Source organism: Kogia breviceps, chromosome 2 (genome assembly GCF_026419965.1).
Source record: "Kogia breviceps isolate mKogBre1 chromosome 2, mKogBre1 haplotype 1, whole genome shotgun sequence".
NCBI classification, from domain to species: Eukaryota; Metazoa; Chordata; class Mammalia; order Artiodactyla; family Physeteridae; genus Kogia; species Kogia breviceps.
The window spans coordinates 31,185,739-31,202,673 of record NC_081311.1 but is presented as its reverse complement, the minus strand read 5'-3'; the positions used below and the strand labels follow the sequence as shown (position 1 = coordinate 31,202,673).

At 54.6% G+C, this 16,935-nt stretch overlaps 1 protein-coding gene and 1 long non-coding RNA gene across 2 annotated transcripts in view; both read right to left on the bottom strand.

The window, feature by feature from the left end:
• Positions 1–2,355: 2,355 nt before the first annotated feature.
• On the bottom strand, positions 2,356–3,525 carry LOC136793519 (uncharacterized). The gene is made up of 2 exons (XR_010838856.1): positions 3,248–3,525; positions 2,356–3,126 (listed from the first exon to the last, which is right to left on the bottom strand). It is a non-coding gene; the product is annotated as an uncharacterized lncRNA (long non-coding RNA).
• Positions 3,526–5,373: 1,848 nt separating this feature from the next.
• Positions 5,374–16,935, bottom strand: part of SLIT1 (slit guidance ligand 1) — a 175,708-nt gene continuing 164,146 nt past the window's right edge. Inside the window, exons 29-37 of the mRNA XM_059054686.2 lie at positions 15,556–15,695; positions 15,274–15,367; positions 12,537–12,674; positions 10,800–11,037; positions 9,111–9,241; positions 8,472–8,626; positions 7,061–7,349; positions 6,497–6,708; positions 5,374–5,706 (exon numbers count right to left, since the gene is read on the bottom strand). Of these exons, the coding sequence (XP_058910669.1) occupies positions 5,468–5,706; positions 6,497–6,708; positions 7,061–7,349; positions 8,472–8,626; positions 9,111–9,241; positions 10,800–11,037; positions 12,537–12,674; positions 15,274–15,367; positions 15,556–15,695 (1,636 nt within the window). The 3' untranslated portion in view covers positions 5,374–5,467. The remainder of the gene's footprint in view (positions 5,707–6,496; positions 6,709–7,060; positions 7,350–8,471; positions 8,627–9,110; positions 9,242–10,799; positions 11,038–12,536; positions 12,675–15,273; positions 15,368–15,555; positions 15,696–16,935) is intronic.

Below are 16,935 nucleotides of genomic sequence, written 5' to 3'. Positions count from 1 at the left end.
GTCAAAAGTAGCGAAATGAGAATTTCTGCAAATGGTAATCCGGATGATCAGCATGTATCCCTTGGGCCTGGACTTCCACTATGTTAGTGAGTGTAGGAAAATACTGTGTCTTTTATGGAAGAAAATTCAATGTATGCTGTGAATTTGTTGGTTTGAAACATTGAAAATTTTTCATTAGACAATGTTTACATACCTCACCTGAAGAACCTTTGAGAGTGTATATATGAAATTTAAAATATATTAAGTTGCTTTAAAACAATATGTATAGCTATAAAAGTTGGAGTTATTTTAACTTTGAATATGTACCAAGTCTCTTAAATATTGAAATCTTGTGGACTTTTTGTGCTTCTGTGTTTTACTTTCCTATTAGACCATGTAGGAAACTGTGTTCTTGTTATTGGTAAAGGGGCCCTCACTGAAATCCAAGCTTGGAAGGATTTCCTTTGTTGTTTCAGATTTTCTAGTTTGGTTTTGAGGGTTGGTTTATGGAGCTAGAGGATGTGTGGGCGGGATTTCTCTAACGTTGACATCTATTCCATGAGCTTTTCCTAGGCGCTTATTTTATTGCAGCGTATTAAACTTCTTTGATATTAAAGTGTGTTTGTGTAGTTACTGGAGAGGAGGGTACAGAACGCACTGAAGCCCAGCATTCAACTTGTAGCCTACGGCAAAGTTGGTAAGTTGCCAAAAAGCAATACTTCTTACTACTTTTGCCTCGGCCACTGATGTTGGGACTTAAAGGAACATCGTTTTGGTAGATCTGTGGCCATTTTGTGAGTTATGCCTAACTTCAGGGAATAGAAAACACGATGGATGATCCTTGGGAAATCCCATGGCAGAATTGGGAAGATGCCAGTGCTTCATCCTGAGGTGCAAGGAGCAATTGAATCCGCGCTTCTGACCTCAGGTATGCCACTGCTAGATTAGGGGGGATGTGCCCAGCACCCCAGCTCCCGGAGCCCATGTTGGGGTATGGCAGAAAGTTGGCAGGAAATCCTTCCATTTACTCGCCTCATGACCCGGTTCATTATATTCTTTCAACTCACCTGGAGATGAGTCTATTTAGGGATCCAGTGAGCCAGTGATTCCTGTGGAATCAGCCACAATTTCATTAACAAGTTCACCTGACAGTGGCCATTGACATGCAGAACTCCACCCGATGGAAATAACCCTGCAGCAGTTGTGTTTTATTTATAGCCAGTGTTTAAAAAAGCAATATTGTAAAACTGAGTGTTTACATAAAAGTTGATTTCTAGCTTCTCTTTTAAAAAAAGGTAATGATCTGACAAAATTAGTGCGTGGTAAGAATCAGCTGAAGCTGGGTAGATTGGAAAGCTCACCTTTCAGGTCATCACAATCTGCCTCATTTACCATTTGTCCCTTGCTCTTTACAGTAGGAAACCAGGTCTCTATCCCTGCTGCTTTATCAGAAGTGACAGTACAAATGATGGGCTGAAGGGCATGTGCCCACTTGACTCATTTAGGTAAGTAACCTACTGGCCTCTGCAGACTCTTGAGCTTACAACCCTATTACAACCCTATTTTAACCTGTTTTCTGTCCTGTACCGGGTTCATTACATTTCCTCCCAAATCCCTCACTGCTTTGAAGGCCCTGCAGTTACCATCACTGCCCACTTTCAAGGTGACCATGTGCTGTTAAGGTGTGGCATATGTGACCATCACCACGAGCAGGAAATCAGTTTATGGTCCTGCATCAGAGGAGGGCCAGCCTCACTGCCAGGGCCTGGCCTCACCAAGACACTGAGGTCACATGTCCTACAAAGCTCAATTTGAGTGCAATTCTGTGGTCTGAAGTCATAGTAGAACCACTGTAGAAGTAGGTTTGCCTCCTTTCTCCACTGATCCCTAAGAACCGCTGTTCTGGTGCCTGACAGGTCAACCTTACAGGACAGTTGGAGAAGCCACACAGCTCTAATCTGTTGCCCTGACGCTCTAAAACCTTCAGAGCCATGTTAAATATGGGCATGGCTGTGTACACAGACTTACAAAACGTGGGTGTGACACTTGGGGAGAAGCGAGGATGGGCAGCCTCCCCAGACCTGTGTGTGCCGTGCCGTGTCAGGCTCTGTTCTCACACTGACATCCCCAGGGAGCTATGACTAAGCCACCCCCAGACCACCCCTTCCTTCTGCAGGAGGAACAGGCCTCCTTTGCCACTTCAGGAAGGCTAGGGAGTTCCAAGGGCAGATACCCTAGTTGTGCTGTGCCTCGGCTCCACGCCTGGATTGTGGCTGGTGTACGGGCAGCCCAGAAACTCTCGCCCGTGCGAGGTTGTGTGTCAGCAGCCCTGGGCTCATCCTTGATGCAGAAAAAGAGATCAACAAAGGCAGAACCTGAGTGAATCAATTTCATGTTCACAGGAAGACAACAGACAATATCCAACATGTTCTAAAATAACACGTCTCAGGACAGGGCAGGTGTGGCTCTCCCAGGGGCTTGTTCTAAACCAGTCTCTTTAAAAGAGTGATCCAAACAAGACTACAGAACCCCCCCCCACCCCAAACCAAACCAAATGTCACAACTACATAGCATCTGAAAAGCGAAGCAAGACACTGGATGTTGACTTTAACATATAAAAATACTATAACAAAATGAAATACAAATATATATTAGAATCTGTTAAGTATTCTGTGTAAAGAGATACTTTCGTGGTTAGGCTAACAGCAGGCAAAGAAGAGACAAAGTCCAGCCTTTTCCATTTCCTGACACCTGCACACAGGGAGCCAAGGCCACTGTCGCCTGCAGTGCTGCCAAAGCAGCAGCAACTTTGGGACTTGCCCTGCTTATGTCTCTTCAGTGGAATCAGCCGAGGACGACGTCAAAGTGAACTGGAATCTTTACCAAAGGGGTGGCAAGGCTTGGAAATGATCTCTCAGATGATTTCGCCGTAGCCTTCTTCTGGGACTCGGCAGGCCCAAACGTGAACAGGCAAGGTGTGTGGTGATCCAGTTCCTTAGCAACTTCTGGGTTGGTGGTTCAGTTGAGGAAAACTTGATCCTGGGGTGCATGGGTCTCTCGGCCCCTTGCTGCCCTCACCCTTGTGGTGCATCCCAATCTTCTGGCTCGACCAAGGGTGAGTATGGAGCTGGGCTGGGGCGCAGGGTGCTGTGGAGGGGTGGACAGGGATGGCAGCAAGCTCGCGGGGTGCTCCCTGCAAACAAACACTCCACCCTCTGCCCTCCCAAACCCATGGCACTGGGAGTGCAGGACTCCTGGCAGCCGGTACCTGTCTGCAGGTGCCCTTTCCACTTCTGCAGAGTGAAGAGGTCCTGCCAGACATCGCCCCTCAAGGCCGGGGAACGGTTTCTGCAGGTCAGTGAGGAATGGTGGTGGCCAGGGGAAGGTATGTGTCTCAGGGTTGGCGGGTTCCAGAACCCTCTCTTCCGTGGAAGGGGCAGGCTGGCTACACTTGAGATTTCCTTCCTACCCAGCCTGGTGCTGGCTGCTGTCCAGGCGCCCGCAGGGACCCAGAAAGTCTAGGTAAGAGAGGGATGCTGTGCAGCCCTAGGAGAAGCCTCTCGAGGCCTAGGCTGCTGCCCATGAGTGTGAGGGGTGCTGTGGCCTTGCTCAGAGTTACAGGACAATAGAGCCTGGCCCCTGGTGAGGGGCAGATCCAGCCTTCAGGACACCTCCCCAGGTGGACAGGGCAGGGTCCTCTTCCCATTACAGGGGGCCCAGGACTCAAACTCACTGGTCTGAGTCCCAGAGTAGTGGAGCACACCGGGCTCTCTCAATGGTAGGAGGCTCCAAGATACTCAGTATCAAGGGCTCCAGCTGCTGCCCCCAAGCACAAGGCCACCTCAACCCCAACACAACACACTCCCCTGACCCTGCCTTCTGTTTGCAGATGGAAGGAGCCAGGAAAGGGACATGCTCACCCTCCTTGCCCCCCAGGATCCCCCAGGGGCACACGCTCTTGGGGAGACACTGGGACAGGAGAGCGTGACCTATCTTCCTTCCAGCCAGCTCGCTATTTAGGCACAAAGATCATCTTTCTGCGTTTTCCTTCTGCATGGAGGAGAAGCATTTGTAGTCACATGGCCACATGTTCGATGACTCTTCAGACACTGAATCCTTCCTTGCAAACATTTGGAGTGAGCAACTCTGGCCTGGGCCGGTGTCTGTGGTTGGAGCCCTCACCCGCCTCAGACCCCTTCCCAGGCATCCTTCCCAGGCATCACAGGTCGCTCCTGTGATGTTCTGTGGTCAGTCGCATCCGTCTGTGAGGGGAGAACACCCACAGTACCCAGCCCCGGATAGGCACATGAATACTTGTTGACATGATTAATGAAAGTAGATCTTCTAACTCCTCCAGCTTCCCTCCTGGAGCCACAGTGGGAGAGTCTACATTGCTCGCCCCCATCTCCCCATTTGATAGCTGAGGAGACTGATGCCCATGAGGAAGAAGTTTGCCCAGAGTGACAGAGCCAGCCGAGGTTTCCTGATGTCTGGACCACTGCTCCCTACTGGTCTGCGGCGTGAGGTGATCTGAACCCAGTCTACATGGGAGGAGACCCCTCTTTGGCCTAGCAGCCTAGCCCAAGCCCCCTACACCCCCAAGTCCCCCTGCTAGCTAGCAGCTGATGGCTGGCTAATGGCTGGGGAAGCCCAGGACCAATGCCCCCTTGGTGGCTAGTGTCTGGAGGTGGTGATGTTTATTCAGTTGGAACCAAGAACCCCTCTGTCCTTTTTGGTGGTGTGCCCCCGCCCAAGCAGTCCCAGTGGTTGTTTTCTCCGCATGAGCACCCTCCTTGAAATTACAGTGCTCATCCCATAACTCTGGGATTCAGAGGTCTGGTCCTAAAACAACCTCCACCCCCTGGCCCGTTCCCAAGCAAGCAGTGGCTGCAGCACTGCCAGGCAGCCCAGGGGGCAGGGCTTGGTCCTTTCCTGGCCAGCAGGAGGGGGCCCTTCCCCTTCGCAGCCTGGCCTACTGCCAGCAGACCCTGCGGCAGCAGAAGCTGAGAGCCAGGCCCGCTGCTCCAGCGCAGGCTGGGAGTACTTCAAGGTTATCTGCAGGGGGGCAAGGGGCTTCTGGGACCCGCACAGGCCACAGGCGAGAGGGAAAGGCTGGTTTGGGAAGTGGCAGTCCCATCTTCAGACCCAGGTAGCAGGCAAGGAGGAGGTGTCACTATTCTGCACTTCTTGGCCTGACCTCACGCACACATTCATTCAACAAATATTTATTAAGCGCCTATTTGTGCAAGGCACTTCCGGAGAGCGCGGGCTGCGGCCCGGGCCACGCCCACCCGCCCCGCCCCCAGCTGCGGCGCCGTCGACTTTAGAAAGGTGGTTCTGCCCCCCCCCCCCACCCGCCCACGGGAGGGCCGGTAGCCCAGGCGTCGCCATGGTGATGGCCCGCACCCCAGCCAGCTGCCGGTCACTCGGTCTCCGCCGCGGCCGCGCCCCCTCGCCCGCCCTCTCCCCTCGCCGTCCACGCCGGGCGCTAAGCGCAGAAGGCACAGCCACACTTGGTGGGCTTCTCCACCTCCTCGGCAAAAGAGGTCCCGTCGCTGCACTCAAAGGTGGACTTCCTCCGCTTCAGCCGCAGGCCCTGGCAGCAGCCCTGGCCGGGGCATGAGCCCCGGCACTCCACCCACGACAGCGGGCGCGTGGTCTGGCAGATGGCATAGCCCCTCTGGACCTGGTGAAAGTCCCGGACAGGGTCCCCCCGGCACTCGGACTCTGGATGGGACAGACACCAAGAGAAAGCCTCAGGGCACACCCATGGGCCAGCGCTGCCCCCGGGGAGGCAGGAGGAGGAGAAAAAGGAGGAGAAGGAGGGTGGGGCAGCATCCTTGGACCCCACCTCCATCCCCACCAGACATGCACATGCACACGCTTCCTCCTGGACCCACAGTGAGGTCAGTGAAAAAGAAGAACTTTCTAGCTGCCAAGGCCCCCCAGGACAGATTGGGCTGCCAGGGTAAGGTGGCCTCCAGAGGAGTGCAAGAGGTGGCTGGAAGCCTGGGAGGTGATGACATCAGAGAAGAAAGTGGAGCCAGGGGGTATGGCCTAGGGGACCTGAAGGTGCCTGAGTTTTGGATTTCTCAGGCTCTTTCCTGCCCCCTTCAGCAGAAGTCCCTTGACCGTCTTGGTCACGTGGGCCAGGAGGACCTGGGAAGGGTCCCCAACTCAGACTTCCTGCTGCTCTCCAGGTCCCTAAGTGATGTGGCCAAGATGCTGTTACTCTGGTGGTCTCTTCTGTAAGGAGAGACCCCAGCCAGAAGGGGCACTTAGCCCAGATAAAGGGGCTACAGGGCAAGCTGGGGCAGGGAGAGATGGGCATCTGTCTGGAGGTAGGGCTCAGAGCCCAGAGGACTGGGGGTGCTACAGCCCAATAGCAGCCCAAGGTGCAGGAGGGGAGAGGGGGCACAGAGGGGTTGCTGAGGTTGGGAAAAAGAAAAGTCAAGTCACTAAAGCACGTTGTGGGGAGGGACCCTGGAGAGGGCATGTCAGGAGGGGGGCCCCTGACCTTGCTCGCACAGCTCTCCCGAAAAGCCGGGGTCACACACACAGTGCGCCCCCTTGGTGGCTGAGGCCTGGCAGTGGCCGTGCAGGCACCGCAGGCCCCCACAGGGGTCTGCAGGTGCCCCAGCCTGGTTGCACAGGGCCCCCGAGTACCCATCCTGGCATTGGCAGCTGTAGGAAAGAGCATCTAGAGGCATGCACTTCCCGTGGACACACCTGGAGGGGAGAGAGAAAAGGCACTGTGAGGACAGGCCAGAGCCAATCCAAGCCCACCCGAGGGCATCCCACACCCCCAGCCTTGGGCTTCACAGGGTCTTATTCTGTTCCCAAAATTGAAACAAAGGGAGCAAAATGTGATTCTGTGTTTGTCCCTAGGGTCCTTTTCCTGTTAATAAAAACTGAAAGCCAGAAAAAAATTAATAAAACCCTGTGTTAGGCCACATGTTCCAATTTTGGAGTTTAAAGACACAGTCTTTCCTCACCATGGGGAAGTGGAACTTGCAGGGAAGGGAAGGGAACCTGCAGGTGGGCAGTGGGGGATGGTTCCCTGAGCCCAGCCCAGGCTCACTTGTGGCCATGGCAGGGGCCGTCGGCTGGCTGGTCGCAGTGCAGGCCCTCCCAGCCGGCCTCGCAGTGGCACACGGGCCCTGGTGTGGCATTGGGCTGGCAGATGCCATGCAGGCAGTAGAGCTTCCGGCAGGGCTCACAGCCTGGCACCACCCCTGGCTTCATCCTCGTCTTGGTGAAGTCCTGCAACTCGTTGTTGATGTATAGGTTTCGGATGCAACCGTGGAAGCTCGTGCCATTGAGGATCTGCCACAGGCGGAAGGCAGCCGAATTCACGTCCACTGGCATCCCTGGAGTGGAGGGGAGGGGGCAGAGCTGGGCTGAGTTAGGCTCAAACCCTGCCTGGCATCCACCTCTGAGGTCCACTGGGCATCTCTACGGTGTTCCCTTTTGCCCTCGGCATCTGTCCTTCAGTCTCTGCAACTCTGGGCCAATGTCTTTTGCCACCTTGGAGGGTCCAGACTCCTTTCCCAGAAGAAATGGAAAAGCTGCTTCCTCTGTGATCAGAGCCTGGGGGTGCCAGGCCTGGCAGCAGCCAGCTGACAAGTGATGCTCTGGGTGCCAGAGTCTGGCCGCCCTCGCCCAGGGCTCCTGCCCAGAACACCAGCTTTTACCTCCCAGAGACCCCAAAGGCAGCAAAGGACTTGGGCCCCGAACTCATGTGTACGGCACTTTGTCCCCCACTTTTGTCATCCCTTCACAGCAGCCCTCTGACGTCAGAGTTGCTGAAACCGCTTCGATGTCAGTGCTCAGGGACCTGCGCAAAGTAGCACAACTAGTACACAGCAGAGCTGGGATTAGAATCCAGGGCTCCATCCCTCACACCCTCCTGGCCAAAGTCTCTGCAAGGCCCTCTGCGGCACTGAGACGGCCCCACTGCATCTAGAAACCTGTCTCATCTAGACCTAGAAATGTTCTCGGGTGCTGGATGGGGTCATCTAGCCACAAAGCCTGTAAGTCCATCTGGGAGGTCCCCAGTTGAAGCAGGGAGTCCATGCCTGGGCCTCTGAGGGACCCGAGAATGGACCCTGAACAACTAACTGACAAGCCCTTTCTGGCCCTAAGCCAAGAGGAAAGGTGCCTACAGTGCAAAAGATAGCTGGGGAAGTCCAGGCCCCCTCCCAGGCCAGGCCTCAAGCCCAACCCACATTCCCATCCTTCTTTGTCAGTCTGGGCTGGGCAGAGAGCAGTGCGGGCTCTAGGCTAGGTGGACAATCCGCCAGCAGCTTGGCCATTCACTAGGATCCTCCGCCACTGCCCCCTTGGAGTGTCCCCCACAGGGCAGTTCTCCTGAGCCTGCTAAGGCTCAGGCCAGAGAGCAACAGAGGCCCCACCTGGAATGTCTGTTGCTACCACCTGATGGAGTGGCCCGGGGAGGGCCAGCTGCAGCTCCACCCAGGCCAGGTCCTCACCTCCCACATAGAGGGGTGCCTCGCTGTTTAGTGTGTAGTGTTTGCCGAAGTTGTCCATGGTCATGGGGCTGCCGCCATCGATGGAGAGATTCACCATCTGGTCAAAGGTGACCAGCTCAACGGTGTGGAACTGCCCATCATTGATCGTCTCGGCACTGGAAGAAGATGAGGTGCCCCCACCCCAGGGAAGGGCCTTCAGCTGGACCCATCCCCGCCTAGGCACGTCCCCAGAAAGGCCACTGGTCCAGCAGCTGATTCCCAAGAAACCAAGTATCTAACAGAGGGGACTGTGGGGACTTGATGGCCTCTGACCTGGTCCCTCCTGCTCCCCTTTGGGCACTGTCTCAGGAAAGCTGAGAAGTTTGGGGCAGGGGTTTCCAACTAATCGGCCTCCCCTCCCCACTGAGGAGCTCCCTGTGAGGCAGTTGTGGGACAGGGAAGGATGGGACCACTGCTCAGGCCCCAGGGAGCCTCGGAGCCAGCATGGGGCTGGACTCGGTGATCTGAATGCCCGTTCCGCTTGGGCAGCCCAGGTCTCTGGTAGTGCCCATAACCACCTGCTCTTGGCCCAGGAGACCCCTCCCTGGCAGTCCCCCAGCCCTTGAGGGCAGCTGGGGGGCCTGAAGAAGCCCTCCCTACCTGTAGATGGCAGAGCTGGGGTAGCTGCCCGGGTCGTAGCTGACACGTACGTGGCCCTGGTAGAGCTCCACCGCTATGTGGTCGTTGTCCCCATTGTACAGCAGGATGCCGTTGTCCTCTGCTGTGGAGACCTATGGCAACGGCACTTTCTCTCCCACCCCACCCCACGCAGCAGCAGCACAGGCTGGCGGGTGGGGCAGACGGAGGACCCACGATTAAAAGAGAAATGTGTGCAGAACTGTCCTCCCCTGTCTCCCCAAAGGAAACATCCTGCAGGGGGCGCTGTCCCAGGCCGGCAGCCCCCACCCCACCACCCCCACTCAAATTCCATCCACAGCCGGTCTGGCCAGGGCCAGGCAGGGGAGGGACATGGGCCAGCTGAGGCCTGGAAACTCTGCCAGGAGGTAAGACAGCTTGGGACCACCTGCCCAGAGAGGATGGTTAGACAGGATGTGGGGTATCCTGTTCTGTGGGCCTCAGGGAGCTGCCTTGGGGCCAGGATGGGACCTACAGAGGACAGATTCAAGAAGACTCTCCAACAGCCAGAGCCACCCAAACCTGGAAGGTAGCACCTGTCACTGGAACCATGAGAGCAAAAGCTGGAGCTGTGCCTTGGGAGGGAGATGCCTCTATGATGCTGTAGGAGCCATGATTTTTTTTCCTGCCTTGTTCCTCTCCTGGTAAAGACCCTGACCCCCTGGTCTGTAGAGCTGGCACATGGCCCAGTCTGGACCATGGCACCCCATCTCTCTGGACTCAGTAGTTGGTCCAGGGATGAGCATGTGACCTGAGGCAGGCCAATCAGAGATCTTTCTCCGATCCAAGGTTGTTGACTGTTGTCCAACTAGAGCTATCGGGGAAGAGCCTGCGGTGGGGATAGCGGGATAAACCGAGCCTCTCCAAGGATGTGCCTGAGGCCATGGCTGGGCAGGGTTTTGGTGAGTTTTATTCTGTTGAGCAGTTAGGCCAGCTGTGGTCTTGCTGTGTGGACAGTGTAGTGGATAGAATTTATGCGAGGTGATCAAGGGAAGGAGAGCAGAGTGGGCATGTTTGGGAGGCCGAAAGGTTCTGAGAGAAAAAGAAGGAGAAGAGGACAAATAAAGGAGAGAAGAAAGATGTGGCAGTTAGGATAAGGAATGGAATTTGGGGAAAAGAAAGGGAGGACTAAAGAGGAGTTTAATTTCTTTTCATGTGAAGTGCAATGCAATCCGCTGTCCCTCCCCAAGAAATATTTAGCAAACAGTGCTGCTGAAGTAGAACTTGCTTCTTTTTCCCTCCACATAATGATGTTCTGAGATGGAATTCAAGACATGAAATGGAAAATAAGGGCTCCCAGCTCTAGCTGTGGCCGTGTTCCAGCCACATGGAGAAAGCCAGTCTGCAGCATTGGAGGCTGAAGCTGAGGGGAGTCTTTGAGACAAGAGATGGTGGCAGAGGATCCTGTAAGTTTGGTTTTCCGGATCCAGTCACCCATGAGACCACCTCCACTCCTGCCCTTCCCTGAGACTGTTTTGGTGACCCAATAACCTTTCCGACCGTGCTCAAACTAGCTCAAGCTGAGATCCTGATACCCACATCCAAAGAGTTTTGACTCACACAGGGTGCTCCCAGCTGTCCTGATACTCTGACCTGAGGCCAGGGTCCCCTACTGCCGGGCCACCCTCTGTGGCAGGCACCCTGGGCACGCACCTGCAGTGTGATGTTGGCCCGGGGCCAGCTCTGCAGGTCGGTGAACTGTAGGTAAGTGTCCCGATCCACGAAGTTGACACTGAGCAACTTCTCACACTCGGGGCCGCCAAAGCCTGGGAGGCACTGGCACACGGGCTGGCTGCCCTGGTCCACACAGTTGGCCCCGTTCTGGCACTCGGTCCCCTCACAGGGGCTCCTGGGGGCAGGCGGGCGGGGAGGAGTCTCGCAGAGCTGCCCACTGAGCGGGAAAAGACGCGGGTCAGAGAGGGCAGGGCCAAGGAGCAAGCGGTCGTCTTCCTCTCCCACAGTCCTGGAGAGAAACTCACTAAACATCTTGGGACACTGTTGCTTTAAAGTAACAGAAGATGCTCCTAATGAACACCTTCCCTAAGAGAATTAAGAGCCAGAAAGATGCTGAGGAAAAAGGTGAGAAACAAGTGCGGTCCCTGCACCAGCAGCATCAACATCACCTGAGCACTTGTCAGAAATGGAAAGCCTACTGAGTCTAGTTTTTAACAAGACCCCAGGTGACTCGTGTGCCCATTAGTTTTAAGAAGCACTCAGTGTTCGTGTCAGCAAACTCTGCTAGGAAGTTTTACTACACCCATTTTACAGAAAAGAAAGCTGAGACTTAAGAGACAAACAGAAGAGAGAAGATACTGTAGCACCAAATATTCACAACAGCCAAAAAGAGGAAACAACTCAAATTTCTATCAACAGTGAATGGATAAACAAATGTGGTATATCCATACACTGGAATATTATTCAGCCATAACAAGGAATGAAGTTCCGATGCATGCTACCACATGGATGAACCTCTAAAACATGACGCTAGGGCTTCCCTGGTGGCGCAGTGATTGAGAATCCGCCTGCCGATGCAGGGGACACGGGTTCGTGCCCCGGTCCGGGAAGATCCCACATGCCGTGGAGCGGCTGGGCCCGTGAGCCATGGCCGCTGAGCCTGCGCGTCCGGAGCCTGTGCTCCGCAACGGGAGAGGCCACAGCAGTGAGAGGCCAGCGTACCACAAAAAAAATTTTTAAATAAAAAAATAAAATAAAACATGACGCTACGTGAAAGCCAGTCACAAAGGACCACAGATTGTATGATTCCATTTATATGAAATATTCAGAATAAGCAAATCTACAGACCCAGACACGAGTAGGTTAGTGTTTGTCTAGAGCTGGGATGGAGGGGTGTTGTGGTGATAGATAAGAGTGTGGAGTTTCTTTGGGGTAATGAAGTGTTCTAAAATTGTTTGTTGGTAATGGATGTACAACTCTGAGAGTATATGAAAAGCCACTGAATTATATACTTTAACTGGGTGAATTATATAGTATATGAATTATATCTCAATAAAATTGTTCCTTAAAAGAAGACACAAGCAGAGCATGGGAGGTGGCTGACCGGAAGGAGGGCAAGTGCCCTCCCCTCGCAGCCTCCCAGAGAGACCAAGATGCAAAAGTAAATGACCTTTAATGCAGGGCATGTCTTCAGGGGTTCTCTGGGCAGGTAAGTGGTGGGGTGCTGCCCGGTAATCTGTACCCACCTCCCACTCCCTCCGACAGTCCGGGTAGGGACCCCGTGCCTGTGCTCTGAGCTGCTGCTGAACCTTCCCCAGACCGCACAGATGGTGACTGGCATAGCCACGGTGCAAGCTCCCAGGGTGGTTCCTGCCAGTCCCAGAGCTGACAGCTAAGAGGAGTCAGGCACTCATGGTGCGTCCCGGGCCCGCTCACCTGTAACCCTCAGCACAGAGGCAGGAGTAGCCGTTGACTCCATCCACGCACTGGGCCCCATTCTGGCAGTGGTGGTCCTCGCAGTCATCCTGGTTCTCCGTGCAGTTGTCACCCGCATAACCAGGTGCACACTCACACCTGGGGCGGGCGGGGGTGGGTGGGTGGGTCAACAGCCCCACACACAGCCCAGAGCTCAGCCAGGAGCCCGTGCGGCCCCAGGGCTGTGTGTGTGTGGCAGAGAGCCTCATGGCCCCGGGGGTCTGTGGGGTCCCCCAGGAGGTCACACGGAGCCCTAGATGTCAAGATGCCCCCACCCGTCCTGAGACCGTTTTCTCGTCCAGGAAGAGAGCTTATGTGGGCTGCAGGCAGGGGAGGGGGCTGCTCTGGGCTGGGAGGGTGGACACCCAGGAGCTGGAGGAGGAGGGCGCTTGTGGTGGAGGACCACCCTTAGCACCAACAGGATATCCAAGGTCAACCCTCAGCCCCTTCTCAACCTGCCCAGCTGCACCCGCCCCCCTGCCCACCCCCCGCCAATGCACGGCTCTGAGTCACGTGGGGCTCATCCATATCCCTCCTTCCCCAGCCTCCAGCTGCACTGGCCCAGCCTCCCAGGCCTCAGACGCTAGTGCCCGCCTCTCCACAACCTCCTGACTCCAGGCCAGGCCCCAGCTTCCCGGCTCACACTGTGGCCCACTGCTCGCCTGAGTCAGTCCATTTCTGCCAATTATTTGCCCATCAAATAAAGAGCACGCTCCTCCACCCCTGTTCGGTCGCAGCCCTGCCAGATGCTCCCCGTCCGGCTGCCCCCATAACAAGCCACCCCATGGTCAGACCTGCTTCCACAGGCATCAACCCACACCTCACTACACTCCTCTGCCTTCACACCTGTTGATTCTGGACTACCCTCTTCTCTCTCCCTGCCTCGGTCCAGCCAGGCCAGTACCTCATCTCCTCCAGGAAGCCTCCGGTGAACACCCCTTGCCGGAAACCCTTCCAAACTACAAACCGCAAACTCCACGGCTCAACCACACAACCTGGCAGGTAGGTGCTCCTGCCTGATTTTTTAACTCATTCCCAGTGTTTTTCAAGAGGTAAGAAATACCTTTGTACCCAGTAAATACACACACACACACACACACACACACACACACACACACACACACACACACAGCCCGCTGCAATCAGTTTCATGCCAAAATACTTATCCTTACTATATAAAAGGGCATGATGCTCTCTGATATTTCCTGTTTTATTTTTTTAACGTTAACCTTGACCCACCCAACTGATCACAATCTATTACTGGGTCTTGAGCTGCAGTCTGAAAAACGTTACAGTAGCTAAGCACCCACAGACTCATTCACTGTCATTCCCTTATCCATTCATCCAGTGAGTGTGTACTGAATACTTGCTGGGTTCCAGGTACAACACCAGGCACAGCTGAGTGTCTGTCAGTTCCGTCCTTCCTCCAAGGCAGGAAGTTGAGAGAAGGTGCACTATACGCCCACCGAGTGCTCCTTCTCTGTGGTGTGAAGGACTATCCAACCGGACAGTATCCGACCGGACGGTGCGCAGTCCTGCTTTATTCCACCCTCTGAGGTCCAGCCCCTCTGAGGAGCGTGCACGCCACTTGCTCTGCCACTGCTCCTTGGTCTGCTGTGCCCACCCCACCCGGCAGCTCAGCCAGCAGTACAGCGTCTGTCCACCATTTGGATGGAGGCTCCCGTGCGGCCCCCCTTGACCTAGGATCTGGGCCTCAGTGTCCTCCGGCTCTCACTTCCTGCCCAGGAGGCTCTGGCAGCTCCTGCTGGACTGAGTCCCTGGGGGACTCCATCCCCTACCTCTGCCCGAGCAGCTGGGGTTGGGTCCCTCAGCCACAGACCTGAAGAAGACCTGACCACTGTGCTGCCCTGACTGCTGGAACAGGGTCCCAGAAATGAGACTATGTTTGCAGAACTGCAGATGGGAGCAACATCTTAAAAAACCCGTGACCTTCGCATCCCAGTCTTCCGGTGACAAAGCACTTCCACATATGCCAGTAACAACGATGGTGACAACAGTCAAGGACCCCTTATCCAACCCTCCTGAAGCCAGACAGGTTTTGAAATTCAGAACTTTTGGGATTTGGGAAAGGTAATACAAAGCCTATAACTGTATATTATGTAACATGCCAACTGGATCTGGGGCAGCCCCTTAATTAAACATGTTCACATTCTGCTGCAAAATCCCACTACATGGGATGAATGGTGACTGTAAGTAGCTTCATTATCAGTGCAGGTCAGCTTTAATACCAAATACATTGATCGGATCGGATTTTGCTAGCAGATGGCTTTTGGTTTTCAGAGTTTTGTGCATTTTGTAATTGGCGATAAGAAATTGTGGACCTGCAATACTTCTTTATTGAGCACTTTTCAAATGTCAGACGTGGAGGTTAAGTGCTTTTCACGCATTTGCTTATCTAATCCTTACAACCACCCCAGGAGGAAGCTACTGGTGCACCCAGTTTGCAGATGAGAAAACTGAGGCTCAGGGTGGTCAAGCCACCCATTCCGGGTCGTGATGTAAACCCAGGTCTGTCCGACTAAAACTACCACCACCCTGCCCCTGGCACTGACTGGCAGGAACTGAACAGCCAAGACCAAACCCACCTGACAGGTGAGGAAACAGGCTGGGGAGGGCAGAGGAGAGGTGACGTGGGGGCCCATGCCCTTCCCTGGCCTTGGAAATGGGCAACACCGACCTGGGCCCGTCTGGGGTGCCCACACACTGGGCCTCGTGCTGACACGGGTTCAAATCCGAGGAGCAGAAGTCCACCAGCTGCTCACAGGCCGTTCCTGGGGGAAGAATGGGGGAGAGGCAGGGAGAGAAGCTGCCCCCTCTGCTCCGCCAGGCAGCCCGCCCAGCAGAAACTTCCTGCAGACACTGAGGCAGGGTCCCAGCCCTTCCACCCATGGCACAGGGGCCCAGGGCACGTGTACCGGCCCCCACCTCCCCGCAGACGCTTAAACCCCGCCACGCTTACCCGAGTATGGCAGGGGGCACTGGCAGGTGTAGCTGCCCACGCCGTCCACACAGGTGCCCCCGTTGGCACATGAGTGTTCCACACAGTCGTCCGTGTTTACCCCACACGTCGGTCCTTCAAAGCCGGAGGGGCAGGAGCACCTGTAGGGAGCAGGGGAGGAGGGAGAGGCATGTGGGCCCACGGCCAGGGCGACAGCCTTCCTGAGGCACTGATGGAAACCTGTGCCCAACGGTCAATAGCATCATCCTGGAGTTTTGGTCCCTACTCTGGGTCAAGCCCTGTTAGATGCTGGGGGTTAGAGGTGACCAAGACCAGCCCTGTGCTCCTGTGCTCATGAGGTCACTCACAGTCTAGCGGGGGAGACGATGAGGAGACTGGCAACCAAAGGAGAGACAGTGAGTATCAGAACAGTGCGCAACTGAGGCTGGGGAGGGTGGACAAAGGGGCAGAGGACACCTAGCCCCTCCCTGGAGGGGGTGGTCAGGGCAGGCTTCCTGGAGGAGGTGATGAGTTAGCCAAGGACTCTGACAGGGGAGAAGAAGAAGGGGAGGGAAGGCGGTGGGAGTAAAAGCCTGGGGGAGAGAGAGCCTTACAGTCCATCCTTCAGGAGGGTACCTGCTCATCTAAATAGTTCAGGGCTTGGGGAGCACATACTTCAGGGATGGGGTGAGAACAAGACTGGGGGTAAGCAGGAGTCAGGTCTCGGAGAGCCCTGGAGATCAGTGATCTTCAAACTGGGGTACACTTCACCATGGGACAACTGTAGTTTTCCAAGGGGTTTGTGGGTCAGAGAGGTCTGAGAAATTAATTTCCACATCTTCATGTTGTGCACGGAACTACCCCCTTAACTGACCTGCCCCAGAGCTCCAGAAAGGCGCATGCGCACCTCTTGCAGCACGAGGCCAAGGTGGGTTGTGCCTGGGGCCTAAGATCCTTGGGTGCCAAATGAAGGGACAATTAGGAATATTGATGTTTCCAAAGTGAATGAACAAACCCTTTTGCAAGTCACGAGGTTTCCAGTTCTGTGCATTAAAAAATAATTGAAGGAAGACCTCATGGAACTGTCAGCTGATAGAGCATTAAAAATAATTTTTGATGACAGATCACTTGGGGTTTTTAAGCATATAAACTTGGCAGGGTTTCAAGTAATTGAGTGACATGGTTATAATAAAACTCCTAATCTCATTGGTTTATTTATGTGAACAAACTTTCTCAGCATTTATAGCTACACACACTTACACACACACACATACACACATATTTTTTTTTAAGGGAATAGATTGGCTGCTAAGCCCTCTCACAGTCTCTAATATTCATCTCTGGACACATAAACCAATTAGGAAAAGAAAAGAAAACACACACACACATACACACACAAAC